This window comes from Apus apus, chromosome 23 (assembly GCF_020740795.1).
Source record: "Apus apus isolate bApuApu2 chromosome 23, bApuApu2.pri.cur, whole genome shotgun sequence".
NCBI classification, from domain to species: Eukaryota; Metazoa; Chordata; class Aves; order Apodiformes; family Apodidae; genus Apus; species Apus apus.
Genome location: NC_067304.1, coordinates 3,924,448 through 3,950,501, shown reverse-complemented (window position 1 = coordinate 3,950,501; position 26,054 = coordinate 3,924,448). Strand labels below are relative to the sequence as shown.

General features: G+C 48.5%; 2 protein-coding genes across 7 annotated transcripts; both read right to left on the bottom strand.

Annotated features, from left to right (window-relative positions):
- Positions 1-3,124: 3,124 nt before the first annotated feature.
- On the bottom strand, positions 3,125-4,953 carry SNRPE (small nuclear ribonucleoprotein polypeptide E). The gene is made up of 5 exons (XM_051638882.1): positions 4,866-4,953; positions 4,744-4,770; positions 4,311-4,373; positions 3,996-4,074; positions 3,125-3,397 (listed from the first exon to the last, which is right to left on the bottom strand). The coding sequence occupies exons 1-5, from the start codon at positions 4,917-4,919 to the stop codon at positions 3,342-3,344; spliced, it is 279 nt and encodes a 92-aa protein (XP_051494842.1). The 5' UTR covers positions 4,920-4,953; the 3' UTR covers positions 3,125-3,341.
- An 886-nt stretch (positions 4,954-5,839) lies between these two features.
- On the bottom strand, positions 5,840-25,074 carry ZC3H11A (zinc finger CCCH-type containing 11A). 6 transcript variants are annotated; one of them, XM_051638868.1, is made up of 18 exons: positions 24,956-25,074; positions 18,402-19,928; positions 17,819-18,021; positions 17,489-17,608; positions 16,473-16,596; positions 15,468-15,671; positions 15,066-15,182; positions 14,465-14,545; positions 13,916-14,026; positions 13,136-13,198; positions 12,750-12,845; positions 12,473-12,538; positions 11,222-11,722; positions 10,526-10,596; positions 9,573-9,897; positions 8,790-8,959; positions 8,330-8,397; positions 5,840-7,808 (listed from the first exon to the last, which is right to left on the bottom strand). In XM_051638868.1, exons 3-18 carry the CDS (start codon positions 17,870-17,872, stop codon positions 7,544-7,546), a joined length of 2,436 nt encoding a protein of 811 aa, XP_051494828.1. In that variant the 5' UTR covers positions 17,873-18,021; positions 18,402-19,928; positions 24,956-25,074; the 3' UTR covers positions 5,840-7,543. The 6 variants fall into 6 exon arrangements, with proteins under 6 accessions (XP_051494828.1, XP_051494831.1, XP_051494830.1 ...); XM_051638871.1 differs by having other exon boundaries at positions 18,402-18,454; XM_051638870.1 differs by lacking the exon at positions 24,956-25,074 and having other exon boundaries at positions 18,402-18,454; positions 19,872-24,948.
- Positions 25,075-26,054: the final 980 nt, after the last annotated feature.

Here is a 26,054-nt window from a genome sequence, read left to right as displayed (position 1 = left end):
TTAGGTTCAAGCATATATAAAATCATCCTCCAAATCATTACATCCTAGCAAAGAACCAAAGAGAGACTGTTTCCCTCTGGAAAGGCAAGACCACTCTGCTTCCCTCCTCCAGGGGCTCTTTCACAAGCACAGTCTGATCCCACAAAAGGACTGGGCTGGACCAGGACAAGCAATTCCCAAGTGCAAGAGGGAAGCAATGCAGCCTTTTTTTTTTTTTTCCCAGAGCCACAGGCAGAGAAAAATCAACAAATATTTACTCAGAGCACCTTCCAGTGCTGTTAAAGGTGCTAAAACTTTGGAGAAAGAAACCAACAAATAACCAAGCAGTGCAGAGCACAGGCTGGGCTGGCCAGGCTCTCACCTGCCTCCAGGGTCAGCACAATGGTCTCAAACTGAAATGCTGCAGGGTGGAGAGCTCTGTCCCACAGAACCTGTGCCACCCTGCCCCTCATCTTGAAGCTTTCTTGTTAGCTGGTGTGACTTCTCAAGTCCTGAATTCTAAGGCTGGGCCAAATGATCCTTGAGGGCCCTTCCAACCTGGCATTCTGTGATCAGCAGTGCAGAGCAGGTCCCTGTCACTGCCTTTGTAGGAAGGATTGAGCTCCATTTCTACAACACAGACCCCCATGTCCTGGCAGATCTGAAACTCCCATCAGCTGGATCCTGGGTTGTGACAGATCTCAGGGTGCTGACAGGGGTAAGGAAACTGTCTCCTGCAAATCCCACCATAAGGGCTGTTTCCTAGAGGTGACACCACAGCAACACTGGCTCAGGTTGCCCAGGGAAGCTGTGGCTGCCCCATCCCTGGCAGTGTTGAAGGGCAGGTTGGATGGGGCTTGGAGCAGCCTGGGCTGGTGGGAGGTGTCCCTGCCCATGCAGAGGGGCTTGTCCTGATGATCTTTCAGTCCCTTCCAAACCATTTATTCTATGATTCTGTGATGATTCCCACGGGAATAACCCAGCAGGCTGGGACACTGCTCATCATGCCACCTCAAGGCACCAAAAGGGACCTTGACACTGACACCCCCACCCCCCACCCTGCTGCCCCCCCCCCCCCAGCCCACCCAGGAGGGGAAGGAATTTGCACCCTATGGAAAAGCACAACTTGCAGAAAGCAAACCCAGCAGGAAAGCCAAGGGATGGGAAGTTTTTCTAGAACACAGAGCCCAGCTGGAAGAATTCACTCTACCTTGCTCCTCCTCACTGCCTCCTGCTCAGCCAGAACCCGAACCTTCCACTCCTCATCCCCTCCTGCAGCAGGACCCTCCGGGTGTGGGTGGATGAGCCGGGGAAGGTGCAAAGCACCCGCAGATCCAGGCCCCCTCTCCGTTCACCGCCCCGTTCCCGCCCCAGCCCCGTTTCCTTTCTCCCGGGTTGCTCGGGAGCCAATGAAGCCGCTCGACCGCTGGGGAACTCCGTGTTCCTGCCGAGGCTTCTGCCACCTCGCCGGGGGGGGCAGGGGAGGCTGGCCGAGCCCGCAGCACCCCCTTCTGTCCCCGCACTCTTTCGCAGGCAGCTCTGAGTGTTTCCTGCAGCCTCCAGCGGCTCGTGAGGCTTCACCTCCTTCCCTGCCCGAGCTCGGAAACTCTCAGGAAGCTGGAAGGATTGGGGGTTAAAAAAAATAATAATAAAAAAATCAGCCAGCATTTAGATGAGTCAGTCCTGTGGTTTTGATGAGGACAGACAAGTGCTCCTTGGGAAGCCAGAATTGGGTTTTTTTGTGCCCCATCCATGTGCTGGAAATGCCTAGAAGCTCTGCTCTTGGACCACAGGGCTCCACTGCCAGGAGCTCCTCAAACAATGGGGCTCTGTTTGCTCCTGGACATCCACACAGGCCTGCACTCTTGGCAGGCTTTCTGCAGTTTTCACAGCTTCCTGCTGGGGAGCTTCTCCTTTTCTCCTGCAGCTCCCTCCTTCCCCATCCCCCCCCCCATAATGACTGCCACTTTTGGTACCTTATCTCGAGATGCTTCAGATCTGATCAGCCTGGACTTCCTTCCTCCCATCACCAACCCACTCCAATATTGATGTTCACTCACCCTAACTCGATCATCTCCCAGAGCAGAGGAGCTCCAGGAGACATTAGGGTGTCCTGAAGTGCACCATTTGGAGCTGGCAGCAGCTCTGCTGATAAGAAGGAGCTATTTCTCCTCATTTCCAGGCTCTGCTCAAGCAGCAGCCACGTGCCAAGAAGCAGGACAGAGCCTGGCAGCTCCAAGCCAGTTTGATTTCAGTGGTCCTGGATAAACTGGAGCCAACAGGATGCAACAGATCCCACTAAATAACCTCTTCTGAACACTTCTGTTAGCAGAAAGTTAAGACATGATATCCCTGGTGTCTGGCCCCTTGGAATGGGAGAAGCAGGCTGGGTGACCTCTGCCAGAACAGTTACCTCCTTGGAGGCAGGCAATTTTCCATCTCAAATTCATTAATTTTCATACTCAAGATGATAAAGAGATTGAAGTTTTGAAGTACTAAAAGCTCATGAAATGATTTCTAGAGCAGCCTCTGCACCAAGATTAACTTCTCTCCATCCAGGTGGTCTCCCAAGTTACTACCACAGCCAAAACCTCTCTTTTTTCCCTTCTTTCTTTCCATCAGAAAAGCAGCAGAGGGGACTGACAGTCCCAAAGCAGGGAATTCAGCTTCTGTCAGTGTGATGAGGAGTTCAGGTCTCTTGGGGAAACTTCAACAGAGCAGCCAGATCTTCAAATGGATCAAACTCATCCCCCAACATGATAAAACCCCAGCTGATACATCTGGGATCCCAGCTTATTTAACAGTGCCCTGGTTTCATCTAGAGAATTCCCAACAAAATGACCTATTTAATCCAAACCAACTGCCCTCTCTCCTTCTCAGACCTGAAAAGTTGCTTTACAACACCCCTACCAGTGAAGTTTATAAATGCTGGACCAGCAGGCAACCCCAGTCCCTCCCTACAAACACTCAGGGACTGCAGGTGGCTGAAGGGTCCTCAACAAGCCCACCTTGTCCACCCAAAGCCCATGTCACCTCCCAGCTCCACGTCCCCTTCCAGATATTCACCAGAGATCCACAGTGAAAATCACCCTGAACACACTTCTCTCCTCACAGAGGGGCAGAGACTGAAACAAGCAGATCTACCTTTACAGTGAAAAAACGTTTATTTGCACCAAACATTCTCATTTGTTTCTGACTACAAAAAACAACAACAAACACGACTTGCAGAAAGAGACAGTTTTCAGCTCTGCTTGTGGTCCCAGTCCCACACAACCTTCTGCCTACCAGCCAGTCCTGCTCCCACCAGCATTTCATCCCCTCTGGAGCCCCAGAACCACTGCTTGACTGAAAAGCAACCAATCCTAGTTAGAAACACTCTGCAGGAGGGTGATATTGTCCCCTTTCAACATGATCCGACCTGCAACACAGAGAAAGGAAAAGGGGGGGATTAGAGAGATCCCAGGCTCCAGGGATAACCTTGCATTTCCAAAACATGCTTCCCAGCATCCCAGGTGCTCCCAGGAAGATGCTCACACAACAACTTGTTTCTCAGGAGCTTCCCAAGGGCTGCACTGCTCAGAGCTCACACCACAGCCTGGCAGGGACAGCAGAGCCCTGTGTCTGCACAGCTTCTGTCCCCACTGAAAGCCCAGACATCTCACTTGCCACAGGCTGCTCTTTGTCCCCCTCCTAGTGAGTCCCACCACTCCCAGCTGGAACTCAAGAGGGACACAGGAGATGCCTGGGAGCTGGAGGAGTTTGCCTGGAGCCCTCCAGCCCTCACAGCCTGAAGCAGAACACAGCCCTGACCACACACATTTAAAAGACAAAAACCGGGCTCAGGAAGAGGCAGATTATCCAACACATTCAACCAAAGCAGCTCAACAAACAGCAGAAACCAAGACCCAGCCAGTATCTGCTCCCTGTGCTTCAGCCTCAACACTCTCCAGACGTCCTGCACGTCCAAGTGTTGCTGTTCCCAGGCCCCCTCAGCTCACACACACACACTGACCCACCCAGTTGCTTCCTGGACTTTGTCTTGGAGTGAATCTCCTCTGCGTCGTCCAGCACCAGGTTCATATACTCATCAAAGCCCTAAAAATCATCCACAAAATCAGTCAGTGAGCAAAGCTCCCCGGGGGGAAACTTCATCGACAATGATACCAACAACCACCAGGTGGGCTGGAGAATTAAGAGAGCATTCACTGATGAGGGGTGAGGTGTTTCCACACACCTCGGCTAGTTTGTCTTGCCAGGAAGAAACGAGTTTGATGAATCCGAGTTAAAAACTGCAAGGAAAAGGCCCCCCGGGGGGGTGTCCTGGTACTCACAATGATGCAGCCTTCTATCCGCATGTTCACCTGCTCATAGAGCCACACCTGGATCCTGGACCTCTGCAGAGCCGCGGAGGAGGAGAGGAAAAGAGGAACATCAACACGCCAGGCAGCTCTTGTTCTCTCTCCACGCTCCACTAACCCCTGCGGCTCCGGAGCAGCGGCTCCCGCGTCTGCTTTCGCTTGTGTCGGCTTTAAAGAGACCGCGCTGCCCTGGGGACACCGGGCGCTGCAGCCGCGCGGGGCGAGGAACGGGCCGCGGGGAACATCCCCCCCCCGGCGCGGGAAGAACAGGCAGCACCACAGCGGGCCGCGACACCCAGCTCCTCGGCTCAACAGAAACCGGCTCCAAGACCCCGAGTTCCGCGCCGGGGCAGCCCCGGGCCCCGCACAAGCCCCCCCCGGGGTTCCCGGCCCGCCCGGTACTCACGTTCTGCAGGTATCGGAAGATCAGGTTCTGGAGCGGCGCGTTAAGGAACCCAGCGCGGCAACGGCTCCCGAGACCCTCCCCCGCCCGCCGCCCAGCCCCCCCCCCGGCTGCCCCAAGGATACGATGGGCTGCACCATCACCTTCTGCACCTTCTGGCCCTGCCCGCGGTACGCCATGGCTGCCGCGCGCGCCGCCGGAAGCCGCGGGGAAGGCGGGAGCGCGCCAGGAGCGCTGGGAGAGGGGCGGGGCCACGGCCGCTCTAGGAAGCGGGGAGGACCGTCTCTACTGCTCCGGGGAGGTTCCTGGGGAAGCCCCGTCAGGAACACACACACACCCACCCCCCCAGGAACCCTCAGAGCCCCCCAGGACCCTCTGAGCCCCCCCCGGACTCTCCAAGCCCCCCTCAAGAACCCTCTGAGCCCCCCAAGAACCCTCTAAGCCCCCCCCCGCCCCGGGCTCTCCAAGCCCCCCAGGACCCTCCGAGCCCCCCCACCCCCCGGAACACTCTGAGCCCCCCCGGGACTCTCCAAGCCCCCCAGGAATCCTCAGAGCCCCCCAGGATTCACTCTGAGCCCCCCCTGGACTCTCCGAGCCCCCCAGGACCCTCCAAGCTCACCCCCCAGGAACACTCTGAGCCCCCCCTGGACTCTCCAAGCTCCCCAGGAATCCTCAGAGCCCCCCAGGAACACTCTGAGCCCCCCCCCCCAGACTCTCCAAGCCCCCCAGGAACCCTCTGAGCCCCCCAAAAACACTCAAAGCCCCTCAGGAACTCTCTGAGCCCCACCAGGAACCCCCCAGGACCCTCCAAGCCCCCCCCCAGACTCTCCAAGCCCCCCAGGAACCCTCAGAGTTCCCCCATGAACCATCTGAGCCACCCAGGACCCTCCGACCCCCCCCCAGGAACACTCTGAGCCCCCTCTGGACTCTCCAAGCCCCCCCAGGAGCCCTCTGAGCCCCCCTAGGACCCTCCAAGCCCCCCCCAGACCCTCCCCACGGACACAGCACACACCCCCAGCTCACCTGGGGCAGGTTTATTTAAACAACCCTGCGACCTGCTGTGGTGCGGAAGGGTGGGAAGGAGCGGCGGGAGGCGGAGGAGGCCAGACTACGTTTAATACAACCCCTTAAATAAGAGTACAAATATAAAACGGGAAGAATAAAAATATTTACAGAAATGACGGCGTGGAGCAAAGCTCGGCCCCAGGGACAGAGCCTGGAGCAGCAGCAGGGAATGCTGACAGAGGAGGAGGAGGAGGAGGAGGAGGAGGGAGGCAGCGAGGGGGAGACCCTCCTCGCCCGGGCTCTTCCTCCCTCCTGCAGTCATTCCCAGTTTGTGAGGCAGAAATCCCAGCGGGATGAAAAGTCCTTCAGCAGGACGCAGGGCTGGGTGACCCTTCTGGAGCCAGAACAGCAGTTTTTCCTCCATTTTGGTTTCAAAACTTTCCTCTAGGAACTAAGACATCACAGTGGATGATCAAAGCACACAAAGTGTTTTCTGAAGAGAAAGTATTTACAACCAACTCCCAACAACACCCCCCCCAACCCCCCCATCTTTTTTTTCCTCTGCCAGCAGCAAATGCCTGAGGGCCCCAACAGCTTCACAAATGAAAAGCAGGAAGAGACTAAAGTTCTTCAAAAAGGTAACATAATGATCAAAAATAGATCTGCCAGGGAGAACACTCACAGGTGGCAGGGCACACAATACACCCCTGGGGGCTGCTTTCTGCAGGGTCAAGCTTTTCAGCCTGTGTTGGGCTCCAGATGGAGCTCCAGCCTCAAGTGCTGGGCTGGAGGAAACCAGGAGGATCCCCAGGGCTGGAGCAAAGAGGAAAGCAGGGCTGGTCCTGCAGCAGTATCGGGTTCCAAGAGCACAACCCAGGCACACTCTGCCCCGTGGGAGGTCAGACAAGAGGGACAAATTTTGAGTTTTGAGTAGATGACCGTGGGGGGGGGTGATCCTTGGAACCAAGAGGCACTTCAACCAATTCTTAATTTACCAATTTACTGCAGACTATGAGAGAGGAATCCTGACTACCCACCCCAGCAAACTGATCACGTCAGCAAAAAAAAGCACCCAACCCCCCCACCCCTCCCAGCTTTGGTACAGTCCAACAAAAGAGAGGGGGGCTTCCAGGGTACCCCTAGAGCTGCTGCTTTTCACACTGATATCGTGTTATCCCTGATAATTCAAAGTAAGGCTGGATGGACTGACCCCCCCACCCCCACCCCTGGCAGCACGTTTGGTCCAAAATACTTGTCATTGTTCTGCTCCCTCCCACCCTGACATTTCCACCAAGTTAACCCTACAAGATTGAAGTCAAAATGACAGCATCATAAATAACACAAGAGTTGACATAGTAACTCCAGACTTTGGGAATCAACTGTCCAAGGAGTCAGAAAACCAAAGCTTTGGGACGCGCCGAATGGTGAGTTTTGCCAAAGGGGGAGGAAGGAAGAAGAAGCTTTAGAAGTTTATGCCTTCAGAACATCACTGAATCAGCAGATCAGTTTCACAACCACCACAGTTTGTAGATGGGCATCTCTCTGTCCCAAAATAAACAAGTGCTTTGTCTTCTCAACGTCCAAGGTAGTGACAAGAATGGATGAATGGGACCTTGACTCTGACCAGCAGGGAAATTTAGGACAACTGAGTGCAGATACTGCCAATTTTTACCAGTTCAACTGTGCTTTAAGACTCACTGCAAAGCCTCAGCTAGAAAAAGGATCCACCTTCAGGTATCCAACAACATAGTTTTAATTTTTTGTGTGTGTTTGTGTTAAACTTTTAAGACTAGGCAGCTCAGCTGTCAATCATTTCAGAAAGTTCCAGGAGGAGATCATCCTCATCCTTCCCTGGGTCCAGGTCAATTTCTGCTTCCAGTTTGCCTCCTGAGATTTCCCAGATGAGCTTCTCAAAGTCATCTTCTACAGATAAGGGGGCTTTCCCAGCCCCCGTGGAGCTCAGCCGACGTGTCTTGGCTGCGACTGGTGAAGAAGTTGAAGTTGAGCTTGAGACCTCTGACTGTGCCACAGACTCTGCCTGGCTCCTGAGGTGCAGTTCAGGGCTTGGAAGAACAAGAAAGAGCAAATCAGTGGGTGACATTCCTGAACCAGAAAGGTAAACCAGCACTTAAAGCTGCAGTTAATCCCTCCAACACCTCAGCCTTACAAAGGGATTGTTACTCCATTAACCTGAAGCTACATTTGGAAGCCAATTTATCAGCAGGTCCATTTTTCAGTTTGGGGATTTATCCATGAGGATCTGGAGTCTGGGAAGGAAGGTTCAATTTCTGTAGCCAGAGACACTTTTCCCACCTTTACTAATTTGCCTGTAAAAAGGTTAAGAAGTCAACCTCTGCAAGCACCCAGAAAACCCAAGAAGTCACTGAAAAGCTGCATCAACTCGAGGCATTTTCAGAGAATAACCTAAGTAAGCATTCCTGCTAGAAAATTATTTCAGATCAATTGTTCCTTTGTGGAATTCTGGCATTGTCTCAAAACTCTTTTTTCCCATATGTGGAAAAAACCCCTGGTGTTTCATGGGAAAGGCACAGTGGTTGAGACAAAGAACAAGTTGTGTGTTCACCTGCTTTTGCGTTTCCCTCTCCCAGGTGTGGAGACCTGGGTGTCCTCTGGCAAAGCAGGAACCACAGCCTGGGAAGAAGCAAGAGAGTTTTTAGGGGAGACAGGTAAAAAACAGGTTCTTCCTCCACTGCTTCTCCTTGCTAAGCCTTATTCAAAACACAGAACCAGGGTGCTCCTAAGTTAGTCAAGTTTACTAATGACCTTGTGTCCTTTTTAAAAGCACAGCATTAATGGACAAAATCCTTGACACCAGAGAAACCACAGCAGTGTCAGGTAAATTGCTGCCACCCATTTCATAACAAGCTGACAGGTACTACCACCATCCTGCAGATCACCTCTGGATTTAAAAGGGAACAGAGACCCATAAAACATTTCAGTTTTCCATCTCTTCTCCAAGGGGAGGGTAAAACTTGGAGATAAATTATACTAGGGACCCATGATTGGCTTCAGCCAGTGCTCACCACAGTTGCTTTTTTAGCTGAAGGCTCCTTGGTGTCCCCACCAGTGGCACTCAAGGGTTTCACAGCTGCCACAGCAGAGGGGTGACTCTCAGCTGCCTTCCTTTTCAGAGTCTGCTTTGTGGGGGAGGTGGCTTTCCCATCCAAAGGCTTCAGGCACACCTTAGATTTGGCTAGAGGAAAAGGAAGAGACAAGTGACACAGTCTTCCTCTGCCTCAGGAAAAAAAAAAACACAACAATGGGTTCTCTTAACAGTCTCATAATCCTTCCAGTTAAATAAATCTGGCCAGCACAATGACCTTGCCATTTCCCAGTTTCTCAGCAGTATTTTCAACAGGGTAAACTCTCTTTGCCAACAAGCCACAAAAAGGAGCAAATTAATCATGGGATGGTTTGCGTGGGAAGGGACTTTAAAGATCATCCAGTTCCAACCCCCCTGCATGGGCAGGGACACCTCCCACCAGCCCAGGTTGCTCCAAGCCCCATCCAACCTGCCCTTCAACACCTCCAGGGATGGGGCTGCCACAGCTTCTCTGGAAAAGCTGTTCCAGGGTCTCACCACCTCACTCTCATCGTGAAGAATTTCTTCCTAATATCTCACCTAGATCTCCCCTCTTCCAGCTTTAATCCATTACCCCTTGTCTTCTCACTACACCCCCTACTAAAAAGTCCCTCCCCAGCTTTCAAATAACAGAAAGAAGCCAAAGTTACAGTGTAAAAATTGCCATCTTCTGCTTTCTAAACATGACCTACAGTAACTCTGTAACATCACAGCCAACACTTACTTCTAGCTTTCCTTTCTAGAGGTTGAGCTGCTTGTTTCCCTGGTGATCCAGCACCATCCTTCCCTGGGCTTTCAACCCGATCTTCCAAAGACTTCACCAACATCTTCTTTGCAAGTTGAGAAGCTGACCATGAAACCACGGTGGGTTCAGGACTCCCTAATGCTGGAGTTTTATCCTTACTTGCTTTTTCACCAGGAGATGGCACAGCAGCTGCTTCTTTCTGAGGCTTCTCTTCCTGGCGTTGTTTCAGCTGCCTCTTCTCCTTCATTATCTCTTCAAGGCTCTTCACTTGAACTTTAGAGTTAGTTGCACTCTGATCTAAGGGCTAGAAAGACACAAAAGAGGAGGACTAATGGGACAAAAGAAATCTGTGGAGATTTCATTCAGGAAACCTGAGTGGCAATCCCTCCAAAATGGCTCCATGTGGAACAGAGCTTGTTAATACTGCTCAGATCAAACATTTCTTCCAGAAATGTTGCCTGTAACAAGATCCATGCTTTGCTGTGGAAATACTGTTTCAAAAGCCTGTAATTCCCAACACAGCAGGCTTCTTTAATAGAGCACAAGATTCTAGCTGTAATCTATTACATTATTTTTAAGCAAGAGAAAGCCCTATGAGCTTTCCAACAGAGCATTCACTGACAGAATGAGTTTTTGACACAAAGCTTTAGTCTTTTCTATTAAAATACTCAGGATTTTAAGATAAGCCTGACAGATAAAGTCACTGAGAACAAAAACATTCCCTCCATATTAACCTCACTGATTTTATCTGGTGCTAAGAGGGTTTCTTATTCCATGTCAGGTATAATCATATTAATTCAAAGCTTGAGGATTACAACATTGTCTGGAAATGCTATTGAAAGCGACAGGACTTGGCACTTGCCAAATAAAACAGGACACAATGTATCAGAAATGGTACAAATATATATATATAATCTTTACAAAGGACTCACCTCTGCAGGTACAGAGACAGCTTTGGGAGGCTTACTCAATTCCACTATCTTCTTTTCTTCTCTTTCAGGTGCTTTAAAAAAATAATAAAGAAACAAAAAGAAACAATTTTTGTCAAGAGCAGAAATCAAGAAACCTGGTTCTCAGTTTCCTTGGTGTGTTCATTTCCTCATGTCTAATAATGGAACAGAGGGAAAGGCTGCAGTAAGCAATCCTTGCAGCATTCAGGTCTCCTTTCCTCAGCCACACGACCTCTTTTTACATGGTTTATAGAACCTGAACCATGAGATGTTTAAAGCTCTGTTGTTTTGGGACAAAAACTGGCCCTTCACATTACCCAGCTGATGCACCCTCTGCAAACACACACAGATCCACAGCTAAGTTCAACAGCACATATGCCAAAGAGGAAGGTTAAACTTGGATTTAGCACAGGGAAGATCCCACACCACAAACTGATGGCAGAAAAAACAGAAGGGAGAAATTAAAGACTACAAAGCTCTGCAGTGAATGAATTTTCCAATGGGAAATACTCCCGTGTAATTCATGGAAAAGAACACAGTTGTATATTCTGGCACTTCAACTTTGCAGCCTTCAACTCTTAACCTCCAGTATACACAGAAGGAAAAAGCAAAGCAAATCCTGAATTTGCTTGCCAGGGAAAGCACTTCACCAGGGCAGGCACCAAATCATCCCCTTACCCGTGAGCTTTGTGATCCGTAACAACCTCCTCCCTGGTGGGGCAGGCTCAGGTTGTACTGCTGGAGCTGGCACATTTTCTCTGCTCTGCTGCATCCTCAGAGCTTTCTCTTGCTTGATTTCTTCCAAGGTTTTAATATGCACTCCTCCTGCTGCCCTGGCTTTACCTGCTGGCTCTGCCAGCTGCACTTTGCTGGGTACAGATGGAGCACGTAGGCTCTGCTTCTTGGGCTCGCTCTCAACTTTTGTCTTGGTAGGAAACTCTTCTGGTTTTTGCTTCTCTTCTTCCAGCTGCTTCTGTTTTTTTTCAGCCAGGGCTCCTGAGAAAGTTTTGATGCGAACTGCAGGGGAAGGTTTTGCCCCCAAGCTGGGATCTTCTGCTTTACAACGTCCCTCAGCCTGGGCTTTAGCTGGAGATTCTCCCTGTCTCTGAATAGCTCTCTCAAGACGAATTTCCTCCAGTGTTTTCACGTGGATCTCTCCTGCTGGCTTAGCAGCCTTCTCTGCCATCAACAACAAAAGAGAAGCAGCAACATTTCAAGAGCGTCCAACAATATTTAAAGCTTCCAAAATCCCTCACAGTACTAAGGAAAACTTGATCTGTTTCCAAGAATGCATCTGAGGACTGTATCATTCTGCATGTTCTCCTCCTCCTTCCAGCCACTTGTATTTTGAAGCCCAGTGCTACCCAGAGAGAGCTGCTACACAGAAAGATCAGATTTGATCTTTTTGATCAAATTTTGATCTATTTGGTTTTGTTACTTTCCCAGACTGTCTCCCTCTGTCAGCATCTCCAACCCCTGCTCCTGGCAGCTGTTCTGTTCTATTTGTGCAGGAGCACACTGCAGCTTCTGCCAGCTCCCAGCAGGAGCATGAAACCTTGATGAGGTACAAGTGGAAAACACACACACCTAGAGGCAGATCTCTGACAAGGGCCATCAGGACAGCGTCAGCAGCCAAGCACAAGGAATCAGGTTTGGGGTTTTTTTTCCCTAAAATTAACTTTTAGGCTTTATCTTCACCATGAGGGTAATATGGTGCTGGAATAGTTTGCCCAAGCAGGTTGTGGCTGCTCCATCCCTGGAGGTGTTGAAGGGCAGGTTGGATGGGGCTTAGAGCAGCCTGGGCTGGTGGGAGGTGTCCCTGCCCATGCAAGGGGGTTGGAACCTGATGATCTTTAAGATCCCTTCCTATGATTCCATGAAGTTCACACAAGAAAGAAGAGGAAGACCTATCTATTATCCAGTTATTACCTGTCTCTGTGCTGGTCTGTTCAGAGGGCAACCCCAGCCTTTCCTTCAGAGACCTGGGGACTTGAACTGCAAGACAGAACAGGAACATGGAGGGAGGCTCCATCAATCTCAGTTGTGTTCACATTTTGAAACGAGCCAGGAGACGGTTTCACTGGGACTCAAAGCTACCTTGAGCCCTCAATCAACAGGCAGAAAGGACCAGGAGAGGAAAGGACAAACAGAAAACCTGAACAGAACACCTGTGCACCAAATCCAGGTGTCTGCTCAGGAGCTGTACCTCTCTTGGGTGCTTTGTCAGCGTTCTCCAAGATCTCCATCTTCTTCCCCAGCCTTTCAGCGAGGTTGCGCCTCAGAGGAAGGACACTTTTACCAGCTTCAGGACAAGAGAAAACAAGAAAGACTTTCAGAATATTTCTCTGGAGGAGAATTTTAAAAGAGTCAGTCACAAACTTCAATTCTTCCAGATCTATTTTCTTATTTTTGCCTTTCAGTTGCTAACAAAATCTGCCATTTCTGCAGCCAACACAGATCTCCCCCAAAATGTATTTTCCTCCTGCATCCAGCAAAAATACCCTTAAACAGAGTGATGCCTAGATGAGGGCACCCAAAACAGAGTGATGCTTAGATGAGGGCACCCAAAAACAGCTCACCAAAAGCTCTTACCTACGGAGGGTTTCCGTTTTCCCAGTCTCTCAGCAAGGTCCAGTTGAATCACGGGCTCCTCTCCTAAAACAAGGAATCATCTGGTTACTGCAGAAAAAACAGCAGGAGTAAAAGCATATGGCCCAGAAAAGAGAGACTCTCTTGGCAGCCAAACCACAGAAATTAACAACTACAGCAGAAGCATTTCTACGTGTTTTTTGCCTTTGAAAGGCACGTGTGCAGATCTAGACACGGGCTCCACAACTGCTGGCCACAACTGCCACTGTCAGCCTTTTTGATGCTTCCAAAATTGGCTGCTTGTGCAACACCACCTTTCCCAGGTCTTCCCTGTCCTTACTCCTCTGCTATTCAGTTATCCCCTTATTTGCATCCTGACACTTGTTTTGCCATCAGCCTCTTTCTGCTGCTTCTGCACTTCACCCAAACAGGAATCCTGTCCCACGCTGTCAACACACCAGCTCACTCACAAATCTCACCCCACTTCAGGAACATTAAAGTCAAACTAAGCACATTTGAGAGTCTGTGGGATGGTGATAACCCATGCTCAGTATCAGGCTGATAAACACCTCTTGATCTTTTTTTTTTTTTCTTGCAGAACAACAAACTGAGCACCTACAAATGCCAAATCTTTCCATTAAAACCAGGGATCTTCAGGACAAATGCATGGTTTTAATTAAAAAAAGACAGCACCAGCAGACTAATATGTTTGAATTATCATAATTATTAGCTAACCTTTTGGTTTAGGAGGCATGATATGGAAGCAGGAGCACTGCCTGTTACCTTGTTTTGCAGACAGAGTCACAGTCCTCACTACTGTCCGGACATTTTCCTTTTCTGGCACAGGAACAGTCCGAGGTTGGAGTGGATGAAAAGAAACTCCTGAAGGACCTTCTGAGCAGAGCAAGCAAAACATAAGGATGTTTAGGAAAAAACCAAACCCAAACAAATCAAACAGAACTATCCCAAAGTTCAAGACCATTAGTTATTCGTGACTGCCAAACACACAATGAGCAGTGCATGTAAATAAAGAGATGAGCAGCCTCCCTGACCCTGGAATTCCAATCTAGAACAGAGCTGCTGGAGGTTAAGAAAACAGGTTGCATGGCAAAGCAAAGGGCCCCAGCTGGATATGGATGTCCTCTCCTCAAGCAGCTCTCAGCTGCAATCATCTCCCAGTCTGAACCCAACAGTACCAAAAAATCCCTTTCTTTTTCAAAAATACTTGTATCCACCAAGGCCCAGCCAGCTATCCAGGTTTTCTCAGAAGGAAAACAAAAAGGTGAAGAGGAACAGAAGGCAGCAGGATAGGAAATCAGCATATTAACTCACCACCTTGTTTTTTTGTTTTTTCCTTTAGTTTCTTCAGTTTGATTTCTTCTAGTGTTTTTATTCCAAAATTTAAATTATCATCTGAAAAGACAAAATGGTTCATGAAACTGAGGCTTAGAGGCAGATGTTGAAGAGCATAGATCCTCAAGGTTCTTACAGCTCAGAACCTTTCCAAAGCATTTAGAATAAACCCTGTCAATGCTCCACACAAATTAAGAAAAGAAGCCATGGGAAGGATGGTATTTTGGGAAGCAGCTGGCACCTTTCTTCACTCCTCCTCCCAGCCTGCAGGGTAAAAACCTGTAGCTTTAAGCAGTTTAATCCATCTACACGATATTAAACTCCTCTGTCATTAGACATGGCTTTCCACAGTGGTTGAAAGGACATTTGCAGGCATCTAAACTCCACTCTGTGGCTCTGTTTTGTCCTACAAAAGTAAACAGGGAGTTCACCATCTGACCCAAGGTGCATATGACATTATTAAATAGGAACAAGCTCATGGAAAGTCATCCAGGTAGCCTATGTTCTATCATATTTTAAGAACATACTGCTTTTGAGTTAAGGGTCAAATTCTCCTTCCAATCCAGCCTACTTAGAATACCTTGCTTTGTGTTAACATTGGATTTCCTAGTGGAAATTATCCTCAATCCATTATGTGCTTCTGGTGCTGGTTGCTGGACAGGTGTTTTAGCTTCATCTCCTTCTTCAGAAAGCTGGTCTGGAAGGCAAAAGTGAACCTGTTCAGTTACACAGTTGGGAACAGACAAGATTTCTGATGTTTATGTAGCTCAATCAATGACATTGCAGTCCATGTTTGTTGTTGTGTTCTTAACTACTAACACAAACGTTTACAGATGACTTTTTCCAACAGCTGAATTGAACAAAAATATTTAGGACTCCAGACTCTCCTCTGTAGCTTAAACAACTAAACAATCCAGGTATTCTATGATTAACACAGTCACTTGCAGTAGAAATGCCTCCAAGAAGTAAAAAAAACACTCACCATCATCATCTTCATCATCATCTGCAGCATTGATGACCACTGGAGGATGTGTGGGACTTGGGACATTTTCTGAGTTTTCCACTTTCATCACCCCCCTCAGCTGTGGAGAGGGATTTGTCTGAACAGAAAGTTTGTTTTGCTGCAGTGACATCTGAGCCATTTTCACATCATCTTCTGTAGACTCAGGTGGACTGGGAAGCGTGGCTGGAGGAAGAGGAGGAGCATCTGTCATCTGACCATTTAAAATCTCAACCCTCACGGGGCACCCACTGTGTAAAAAAGGTAGATAACCCACCTGGCCACTGTGTTTAGTCTCCTGTTCCCCACCCCTGGTTACATTATGAACAGCAGCTTCCCTTCACACACAGACCTCACCTCCCTACTACCCAGAAAGGATTAAGTGAGGGAAAAGCAAGCTGAAAAAGGCAAGGAACACACAAAGCACAGAGAAGCTGAGCATGAAGAGAGGCTGGGAGAGTTGGGGTCTTCAGCCTGGAGAAGAGAAGGCTCCAGGGAGACCTTAGAGCACCTTCCAGTGCCTGCAGGGGCTCCAGGAAAGCTGGGGAGGGACTTGGGACAAGGGTGTGTAGTGATAGGTTACGTGGCAATACATTAGAACTGGAACAGGAGAGATTTAGGTGAGACATTAGGTGGAAATTCTTTATTGTGAGGGTGGTGAAACCCTGGCCCAGGTTGCCCAGGGAAGCTGTGGCAGCCCCATCCCTGGCAGTGTTGAAGGGCAGGTTGGATGGGGCTTGGAGCAACCTGGGCTGGTGGGAGGTGTCCCTGCCCATGCAGGGGGGTTGGAACTAGATGATCTTGAAGGTCCCTTCCAACCCAAACCATTCTATGGAAGAAAATGACTAAACACCAGAATTACATTCTGTTTAGCTGAGTCCATAACTGCAGATTCTCTCTGCACTCATAAATGAACAGTTACTTGATGTCTTCTACAGTGTTGCACTCACTCATAAATAACATTCAAAACTGAGACAAGAAACTCACTTTTGCTTGGTGGCAAGAAGAGTCCATCAACATAACGTCCTTTTGTGTGATGAAAAGCACAGTTGGATTTCTGGCAGCCTACAGGCTGGTTCTCCCAGTAGCAGGGAATCTCACTGCGTTTCTTCTGAAGAAAGAAAGAAAAGCTCCTGGTAACACCTTAGATTTGCAAAGAAACACAGTTTCACATCACACCAGAGACAGGACTGTCACAGTGTAGGGCTGAAACATCCTCCCAAAGGTCAGTTCATCACTAAAAGTATTTCAAGGGCATATACAGAAAGTTTGGGTAAGCTTAGCAATGACATATTTGAGGTTGAGGGAGGGGATTCTGCCCCTCTGCTCTGGTGAGACCCCACCCGGAGTGACGTGTCCAGCTCTGGAGCCCTCAGCACAGGAGAGATATGGAGCTGTTGGAGAGAGTCCAGAGGAGGACCATGAAGATGATCCAAGGGCTGGAGCAGCTCTGCTCTGGAGACAGGCTGAGAGAGTTGGGGTGTTCAGCCTGGAGAAGAGAAGGCTCCAGGGAGACCTTAGAGCACCTTCCAGTGCCTGAAGGGGCTCCAGGAAAGCTGGGGAGGGACTTTTGACAAGGGCAAGGAAGGATGGGACAAGGAATAATGGTTTTAAACTGGAAGAGGGGAGATTTTTGTTAAATATTAGGAAGACATTCTTCACCATGAGGGTAGTAAGGTGCTGAAATAGGTTGCCCAGGGAGGTTGTGGAAGCCCCATCCCTGGAGGTGTTCAAGGATCAGGCTGGATGAGGCTTGTGCAGCCTGGCCTGAGGGGAGGGTTGGAACCTGATGATCTTTAAGGTCTCTTTCAACCTTTACCCGTTCTATGATTCCATGTTATCTAACTTTCCTACCAGTCAGTTTGCAGAGACAGGCACTCTCACACATCACTTCAGGGTGGGTTATCCTACCCATCATGTTAAGAACACTCAGTCCACCCAGAGCTATTAAAAACCCTTTCAGTGCTTTAGCTGGAGAACCTCAACTTCAGGCAACTACTCACATCAATCTCCATGTGTCTGAACCTGCAGATATTCCTGAAGCAGCGACCCTCCTGCCAGAGGGTACAAACTGTTTCATTCCCCAGAGCAGCTTCACAGTGGCGGAAGGAACAGCTGTCTCCCTGAAACCAAAAGGAAAACACAAAGCAAAATAAAACAGTACAGCCTGAAAAAAACCATCCACACTGTCAGAACTGGAAGCAGTTCTATCTATCTATTTCTAGGTCTCCTCCCACTTCTGCTCCTCCTGTCCCCTCCTTCTCTGCTCTCTTAAAACACTAAAAAGGAAAATAAACCCAACAAAGCCCAAAGCAAAAGAAACCCAAACAGACCTTGTTACAAGTGGAATAGAAATAGAAGTAGCAGTCATCTCCTTGGTTAGACATAACGGAAAGACCCTCAGAACAAGCTCAGGTTCTAAGGGCTCACTCAACAGGGACTTCCTCCAGTCTTGGCAAGAGCTGCCTTCACTCTTTCTTGGACTGAAAGTCTTCTACTGGCTTGATCAGTGAAATCTTCCTATTTACAAGTTACCCTAAAAATGGCATAAAGAAATGAGAAATAAACAGGTCAGAAGGATTTTTTTCAAATGTTTTCTGTTAAATCAAATTCATGTTTTGAGGGGGGAAATGTCTTGAAATCAGCTGGTCACAAAAACTATCCCAAAACCACTGTAAAACTGCAGGGGTTTGGTCAGCAAGTGTTTACTCCTTTGTCCCTAGTAACAGTTCTACACCTTGAAGCACAGAAAAAACTACTGCATGTGGCTGTGAAGGCCAACAAGAAAGACATTTCTTAAGAAACTGGTCCTATTTTTGAGTTATCAGTTAACTGTGGGTAGTAATAAATTTACCACATACAATTGACATATTAAATATTATTTTCCAATCACCACGAAGCTTCATGTTCACATACCTGGACAACTTCAGGAAAGATACTGATCTTCCAAGACTTCCAGTTAAATTCTCCTGTAGGCCGAACCAACACTGAATCCGTGAATTAATAATAAAGGGGTAGAAAGAATTTTCCTCCTCCCATTGCCAAGGGAACCTCTCATCCACAATTCAAACATGGGATGTGCTTTTTAAACATCTTACAACTAATGGAGGAAGCAAGTCCATTGGAATACTGTCAGACTGGAGACAGCCAGGGATAGTTAGCTCTTCAAAAATATTTTAAAAACACCACCAAAAAAACCAAAAAACACCACCAAAAAAACACCACCAAAAATAAAAACCAAAAACAAAAAAACACCCAGTGTATTTAAAGATGAACTTGTGATTCAAAGTGGCTGCAAAAATGAGGATCCATCTTCCACAGCCGGACAATGTTAATGTGTTTTGGTTTGTTTGGGTTTTTTTTTTTTTTACTTTAAAATTCAGTAAGTTGCAATTTCTGGTCTTCAAGAATTCTTCACCTATTAAGAAAACACAAAAACCTTCCCCCATCTTTATTACCTGTACAGCAAAAACACACTTGTGTGTATAAAAGCACAAATATGTATATACATACACACGTGTGCTTATACACACACCAAGAGAGTGACAACAAAGTCAGCAACTGTGACAATAAAAATATATATATGAGAATTTGGGGCTATTTGCCACTGCATAAAAAGCCTCTCATTTGGAGGAAACTGGCAAAAATGAAAGATCTACATCATGTTTGGATGAATGTGCCTTCAAGGCTGATGCTTTGTAATAGGATGAGTGATTTGGGGGCCAGCACACAAATATGCAGACATCTGGACATGCATACAGGAGACATATCTACACAGCCAGGCGTGCACAGTGTATGTTGGACGAGATCCATCTGGAGAAGGAGCTTTTAGCCCTGCTCAGACATGTGGAGCTGCAATCAATTAACAGCAGGACAGCAGATCAAGGATGCAACAAGCTTGGAGAGGCAGGGAAATGCTCACTTTGCAAGTGGCATGGCTGCATGAGACCAAGGGTTTGGAATTACTTTGGTTTGAGGAAATAATTTGTTTTCTTTTTCCATCCAATACTACAAGTTTGGCATCATATGCTGTTCCCTAATCCATGTATCCATCATTATCCATTCCTGCATGATCATGGAAGGTTTGAAAAGATGGCTTAAGGTCCAATTCAACAGCTTTTTTTGGTGCCACCAGAGTTGAAACATTTAAGCAGTTTTTTTGGATGTGAAATCAGAGACTTTGATTTATTTTAATATTTTTTAAAGATAATAAATGCTATAAAACCTGCAACCAGACCAGATAAAGTTCAAATTAAAAGTGATTCTGACCCTCTTCAGTAAAATGCTGCACATTGCTGTGTAAAAAATACTTCTGACTCTTTTGGACAAAACTGAATGAAAGAGTTCTTACAAATTAATAATAAAAGGTTGGAACCTTTTACTCACACAAACACTAGTGAATTTTCCAGGATATTTTTTTTTTGGCAGGGAATTTTCCCAAATCTAAAATAAAGAGAGGAAAAGTTGGGTTCTCATATTAGTGACTGTTTTTTTGACTGCTTGACAAAGGGAATAAAAACAGTAGTTAAGTGCAAGGTTTCCTTCCCTTCTTCACTGTCCATGAGACTATTCACTTTTGGCCTTCAGCACCTTCAAAAACAGACTTTGTGTCCTACAGATTCCTGTGCATCTACTTCTAAAAAAATCACTGGTGCTCCTTCATGTAGAAGTTTGACAAGAAATGTTTTTCCAAATGTGCCACCAACACCACTAACAGTGAAATTAAATTTCAGGCATGATTTCTTCAGCTTGCACAAGCCAACACTTCATCAGGTGGCAAATAAAGACCTTTGCTTTGCTGGGCAGAGACACTCAAATACAAAGCAGAAGGAATTCACAGTCTAGAAGGTGGCATTTCTTTCCCCTAGGAACTGGGAGACACCAACAACATTATATCCACCACCATGGGGGGAAAAAAGGAATCCTCTGAGGTTTAGCTCTTTGGAAAGCCCAAGCAGCTCAAAGTTTTGCTGGTTGCCTTCCATATTTCTAAGCAGCCTCCAAGAGCTCTCCAGGATTTCAGTGGATTTTGTTTAAGGAACAGGGGGGAAAAAAAGCAAAACTTTAAAACAAACAAACAAAAAACCCCAACCCAACAAGTCTCTCCCCCCAAAACCCCTTATAGTTCTAAACTCCATAAAAGTACTTTCATTTTAAAAAGGTAATTAAAAAGTTTCTGTTTCTTTTTTTCACAAAAATGCTTGGTAAAAACCTGTTTTGTTTTGGGTTTTTTAAACCTGTTTTTTTAAAAACATAGCAATCTGAGTGCTAAACAGAATCCAACAGAACCAATGCCTGAATAACAGTGAGTAACTCTGGTGCACTCAGCAGGTCTCTCATGAAGTTGGTAAGAATTTTAAACACATTTTTGTTTTCTCTCCACAGCTCTAATATAAGAGACTTTTAATACTTTGGAAAAAAAAAAATCAAGAATTACAGATGCAGTAGCTAGAGGTCAGGAGAAACATGCCAACAAGTGCCATCAACTTTGCTAAGGGATGAAAAATAGCACAGGGCAAGTCTGTCCAGTTTATTTGACAAGCTTTTCTTTCTTGTCCTGTTCCCTGCTCTGAACTCCCAGCTTGCTGACCTGCCTTTGCCCTGTAACAAAGGGCAAGAAGGGAACAAAAGCTTTTTGCACCCCAGGAAAACCATGACAAGCATCTGCCCCTCTCCATGTGCATTCTCTGTGGCACAGCACTCGGGACAGTCTCTCTGGTCTGTTCTGTGCCCCGTGGGGGCTGAACCACAGAACAACTTCTTGCTAACACATCTCATTCTCTGTGGGAAAATCTAAAGGTAACTTGTTCAAAGCAGAACAGTCATAATTTCTAATCTACATTTGTTTTTGGTCGATTCTAATCGTTAAATACTGTCTGAACGGGGACTGAAATGTTCTGAGATTGCTGCCCCAAGAGCAAAGGCTGCCACTGAGTCAGGGTCACCTTCCACGGTGATCTCCAAGAGCCAGAGTCATGAGTTACCACAGCCACCAGGCACAGCTGCCCAGGCCAGCTGGAGTAACTCAACACTTCCACTTCAAGGACCTGAATTTGGACATTTTTCCTTAAGATGAAACGGAAATGAATCTCTAAGGGCTGACTGGCCTGGTGTTTTTGTGACTGGCAAAGAAAAACCTGAACCAAAGCACTCATCAGATTAGAGCTGCTTCAGTACAGATGTGTGTTTTCTTTTGACAAAAGGAGAAGGAATTCTTCAAAGCAACCCCTAAAGCTTCTTCAGAAGTGGCCAAGACAAAGCCTTCAGATCTGAGCACACCACTCCACAGAAAATCTGGTTCAAGACTTTTTATTTGCCCCATCTCCCAGGCCAAGAGCAATGCTGACACCCTTTGGTTTGAAAACGTTTCCTGATGCTCTTCAGAGCCAGCAGGATGTGACCGATGGCAGCACTGGCCAAGAATCTTGCACCCATCAGATACCTGGGATCACTGGAACGAGCTGAGAATGGCCCCATTCTCCCTCCCAGGAGGGAGCTGCTCCATCTTGCAGTGTTTTAAAGTCACTTTAACATATAAAAGGGAGAGGTTCACTGAGCAGCTACTTCCTGCTTCAAGTGATCCCCTAGAAGATGGCTTGAAAGCTGGAGTCGTAGAAGAACTTGATGGGCCTCAGCAGAAGGAGTAAGCAAATCTCTTGAGCAATTCCTGGCTTGTTCATGGGGCTCCTGTGCTCAAATTCCTGAATCATTAATTTAAAAATAAACGTAAAACATGGCAGCTGGCACCTAGCATTGGCAGTGTTGTTGGAAGCTGGAAAGCCAGGGGTGAGGGATTAAGGGAAAGCCATACATCAGTTTGGTAACTTGGTTCTTGTAGGACACTTCCTACTGCAGAAGTTTTATCAAAGCCAGGGAGAGGCAGCTGTTTGTTTTCTAAAAGGGGACTTCTGCTGCTGCAGTGTATCCAAAGAGATCCTTGGACCATCACTGTCAAGTAGTCCGGGGTTCAGGGTCCTCATATCAACAGTTAAATGCATATTTTTGTGTTGTGCTTCCTCCAAAGGCACGAGAAACGTTTCTGCTTTACAGATGGAAACGGTCTTGTCTCACAATCTGTGGGAACTTCTAGTATCATCGAAAAACAAGGTGTTTCAGCAATCAACCTTATACCAGTTCTCTTTATCAGCTGTTTATGTGCACTCTCATATCTGAGCTCCTTCACAGCAAGTACATAGTTGAGAGTCTGAGTCCCACGGTTAAGATTTATGTCCAACCAAGTACTGGTTCAGTAGGCAAAGCTGGAACAGGAACACCCAAGCCTGGAGATGTTAAACCACAGCTGGCTTCAAGCTTGCTCCCTGAAAAGAAATAGCTCAGTAGGCCACTTTCATGGGGCAAATATTCCCACAGAACAGCAGAATAATCCAGAAGTCCTTCCTGAGATTCAGGTTAACAGCAGCACCATCAGATGTAGGTCCTGGCCCAGCGTGTGGGGCGTGTGGTCCGCAAGAGCTGCTGCAACATGGAAGTGCCAAGGCAACTTCCTGCCCTGCCCAAGGAGTGCCAGGTTTACCAATGGTCAACTGAGAAGTTCCAGAACACTGACATGTTTGTCCTAATTCCTGGTATCCAAAGGCTTCTGTTGGTGTTGCTTCCACAAAAAAAATTCCCTGTATCTTCTCCAAGATCTGCTATTGCTGCAGCTGCAATGGCTGCACTGGAACAACCCCCATCCGTGGCAAATCTCTTTTCCCTGGGCCCATTTGCAGTCCTCTCCTTCTCCTCTTCCAGCTGAAAAATCAGCCCTCTGGCTCTGCCACATTGCCACTGCCAAGAATGTGACCCAGCCATGTCACAGGCACATTCACCTTCCCTCACAGCTCTGACACCAGCTGTCAGCCACGGCCCAACATTCACAACACTCTGCTTGGAGCTGTCACCAAAGACTCAGTGTCCCCAGCTGAGCCCTGGGCTTGTCACAGCTGATTTTCATTTTTTTTTATTCTAGATATGGCACTCCAGGTGAACCACAGATCCCAAGTTCCATACAATGGAAGTCCTTGCTCTTCTTCCAGGCACCAGCCTGTGCCTTAACATGTTCAGTAAGGAAGCTCCAAAAGGCATGGCTGAGCACACACAGGTGTAGTGGCACCTGCCTGTCCCAAATCCTTAATAAATGTTTAGGTAGCACCAATTTTTAACGTAGTGGCTTTCCCTTAATGCATAACCCCTTCTTTCCTGTGTTTTTAGAGAGTGGCTTTATCATTCTCTGTCCTTTTCCTCCTTGATGTCCTAACAGGCTCTGAGAACCAATTCCACACTAATGGAACGACAAGCCTACTGAAATAAAAGGCATTAATTCCCTTTCTGAACTCAGCACTGGAGTCTGACAGCAATTTGCTATGAGAATATACCTTCCTCACTGCAATGCTTGCTTAAATCTCCAGAAGGGTGGCTTTCCCCTGGAAGGAGCCATTTGGCAGGGTGCCATTTTAGATGAGAAGTCAAAGGCAAGAGGAAGTTTTCTCTAGTTTTCTTCCTGAAACCTCTGGCTATCCAGCCACAAATTCAACCTGTTTGCTCAGTCTGAACAGCTGAACGTGTATCCAGATTCTGGTATCATTTCAAAGTCCCCTATCCCCACGAGACTTCCTTTTTTACAACCGAATAACACAGTGTTGTCTTTTGAAAGCTCAACCTCTGTGTGCACCCCAGAGGGTGCTCTGGGGACAATCTGTAGGCTCCACGTACTGATCCCTGCAACAGTAAAAACCACTTTTGCATTTTCACTACAAACACCAACGGCAGAAAACAGAAACCTCCGAGATCCTGTTCTTAAGGAACAAAAAAAAAAACCAAAACCGTCACCCCACTGGGCTGTTTTTAAACAACCTGAAGGAGAAATTTAAGATGACGACCGGGTGCATCCAGAGTTAGTCAGATCCTGAGGGAAGCTCCTTTAGGGAGCGGAGGAGCGATTTGTCAGATGACTCCATTACAGCACGCCCCTTATGCGCATTGCTACAGAAGGAAGGCGTCAGGTTTTAACCGAAAATAACGTTAAGACTCGTAAGGCACCTACACCGGGGGTCTTCAACCAGCCCAACCGAACCTCTCCAGAGCCTGCTCCAGGTTTCCCCTGTCCCCGACGGGCCACCGAGGGGGATCCCAGCAGGGCAGGGCAGGGCTGGGGGACGGGGGAGCTGCGGCCTCGCCGGGGGGCAAGGGGACCTTGGGCCTACCTCGGGAAGCAGCTCCCCCCTCTCTTAAGTCCGGGGAGAGCTTGAAGAGAAGCCCTCACGCCTGCACCGTCCCCTGAGGGCCCGCACTGCCCCCGGGGACCCCGCCACCCCCCGCAGCGGCTGCGGACACCCCCGGAGAGCGGGGCTGGGGACGCGGCCTGGGCCGGCCGGGGACGCGGCCTGCTTCCCCCGAGGGGAGCGGAGGGGACGCGGGCCGGGCCAGAGGCCATTCCCCCGCCCCTGCGGTTGACGAATGGCTCTAGTTACCGGCGAGCGGGGACTTTACCGAACCCCAGGGGACCGCCGCCGTCGCCGCCGTCGCCGCCGTTGCCGCCCGGATCCGCCGCGGCCGCCGCTCGGGCCGTCGCCTCCTGCGCTGCCAGCCTCAAAGATGGCGCCCAACGCCCGGGCACCCTCAGCCCGCCCGTCGCTAAGATGGCGGCCGGAACGGCTTCACCGCGCCCGCTTCCGCCCGCCGGGCCCGGGCGGCCCCGCCCCCAGCGCCGCAAACACGGGGCGGGCGGGCCCGTCAACAAAGCGGGCGGGTTTGTTTTTGGGGGCGTTTCGTGCTCCGGGGGGTCTCGTCGGCGCTTCCCCCCCCCCCAGACAAAGCCCTTCGTTGTCGGGCACACGCAAATCCGGAGCTGCCAAAGCCCCCTTGGTTTCTAACACTGCTCAGCCAAGCGGGAGGCTGGGCGAGGATCCCCAGATGAAGACCCAGGAACAACAAACACGCAGTTACTGAGCAGGGATTCATTGCAGCGCTGGGGATGCTCCACCGCGAGTGCTCCGACCAATGAGCGAAAACACCCCAACTCACAGACACCAAACCCACGCATATTCCATGTCAATGAGTTCCCAGAGTTCTTCTACATAGTCATTTTAGCTCCTGGGGTTGGCTATCTTTGTAATGGTGCCTGCTCGAGGGTCTCCTGGGGGGGTCTTTGTTGATTCTGCTCCTTTGTCGGCTTTGTCCTGTCTCTCTCCTGGTCCTGTCTCTGTCCTAGTCCTGTCTCTCTCCTGGTCCTGTCTCTCCTGGTCCTGTCTCTGTCCTGGTCCTGTCTCTCCTGGTCCTGTCTCTGTCCTGGTCCTGTCTCTGTCCTGGTCCTGTCTCTCCTGGTCCTGTCTCTCTCCTGGTCCTGTCTCTGTCCTGGTCCTGTCTCTCCTGGTCCTGTCTCTCCTGGTCCTGTGTCTCTCCTGGTCCTGTCTCTCTCCTGGTCCTGTCTCTCCTGGTCCTGTCTCTCTCCTGGTCCTGTCTCTCCTGGTCCTGTCCCCAGTCTCCTGCTGGTACGTTGCCCAGGTGGGTCAGAACCCACATCAGAGTCTGCAGGCACCACAGGTTCTTAGAAGACCTGATGTCATCACA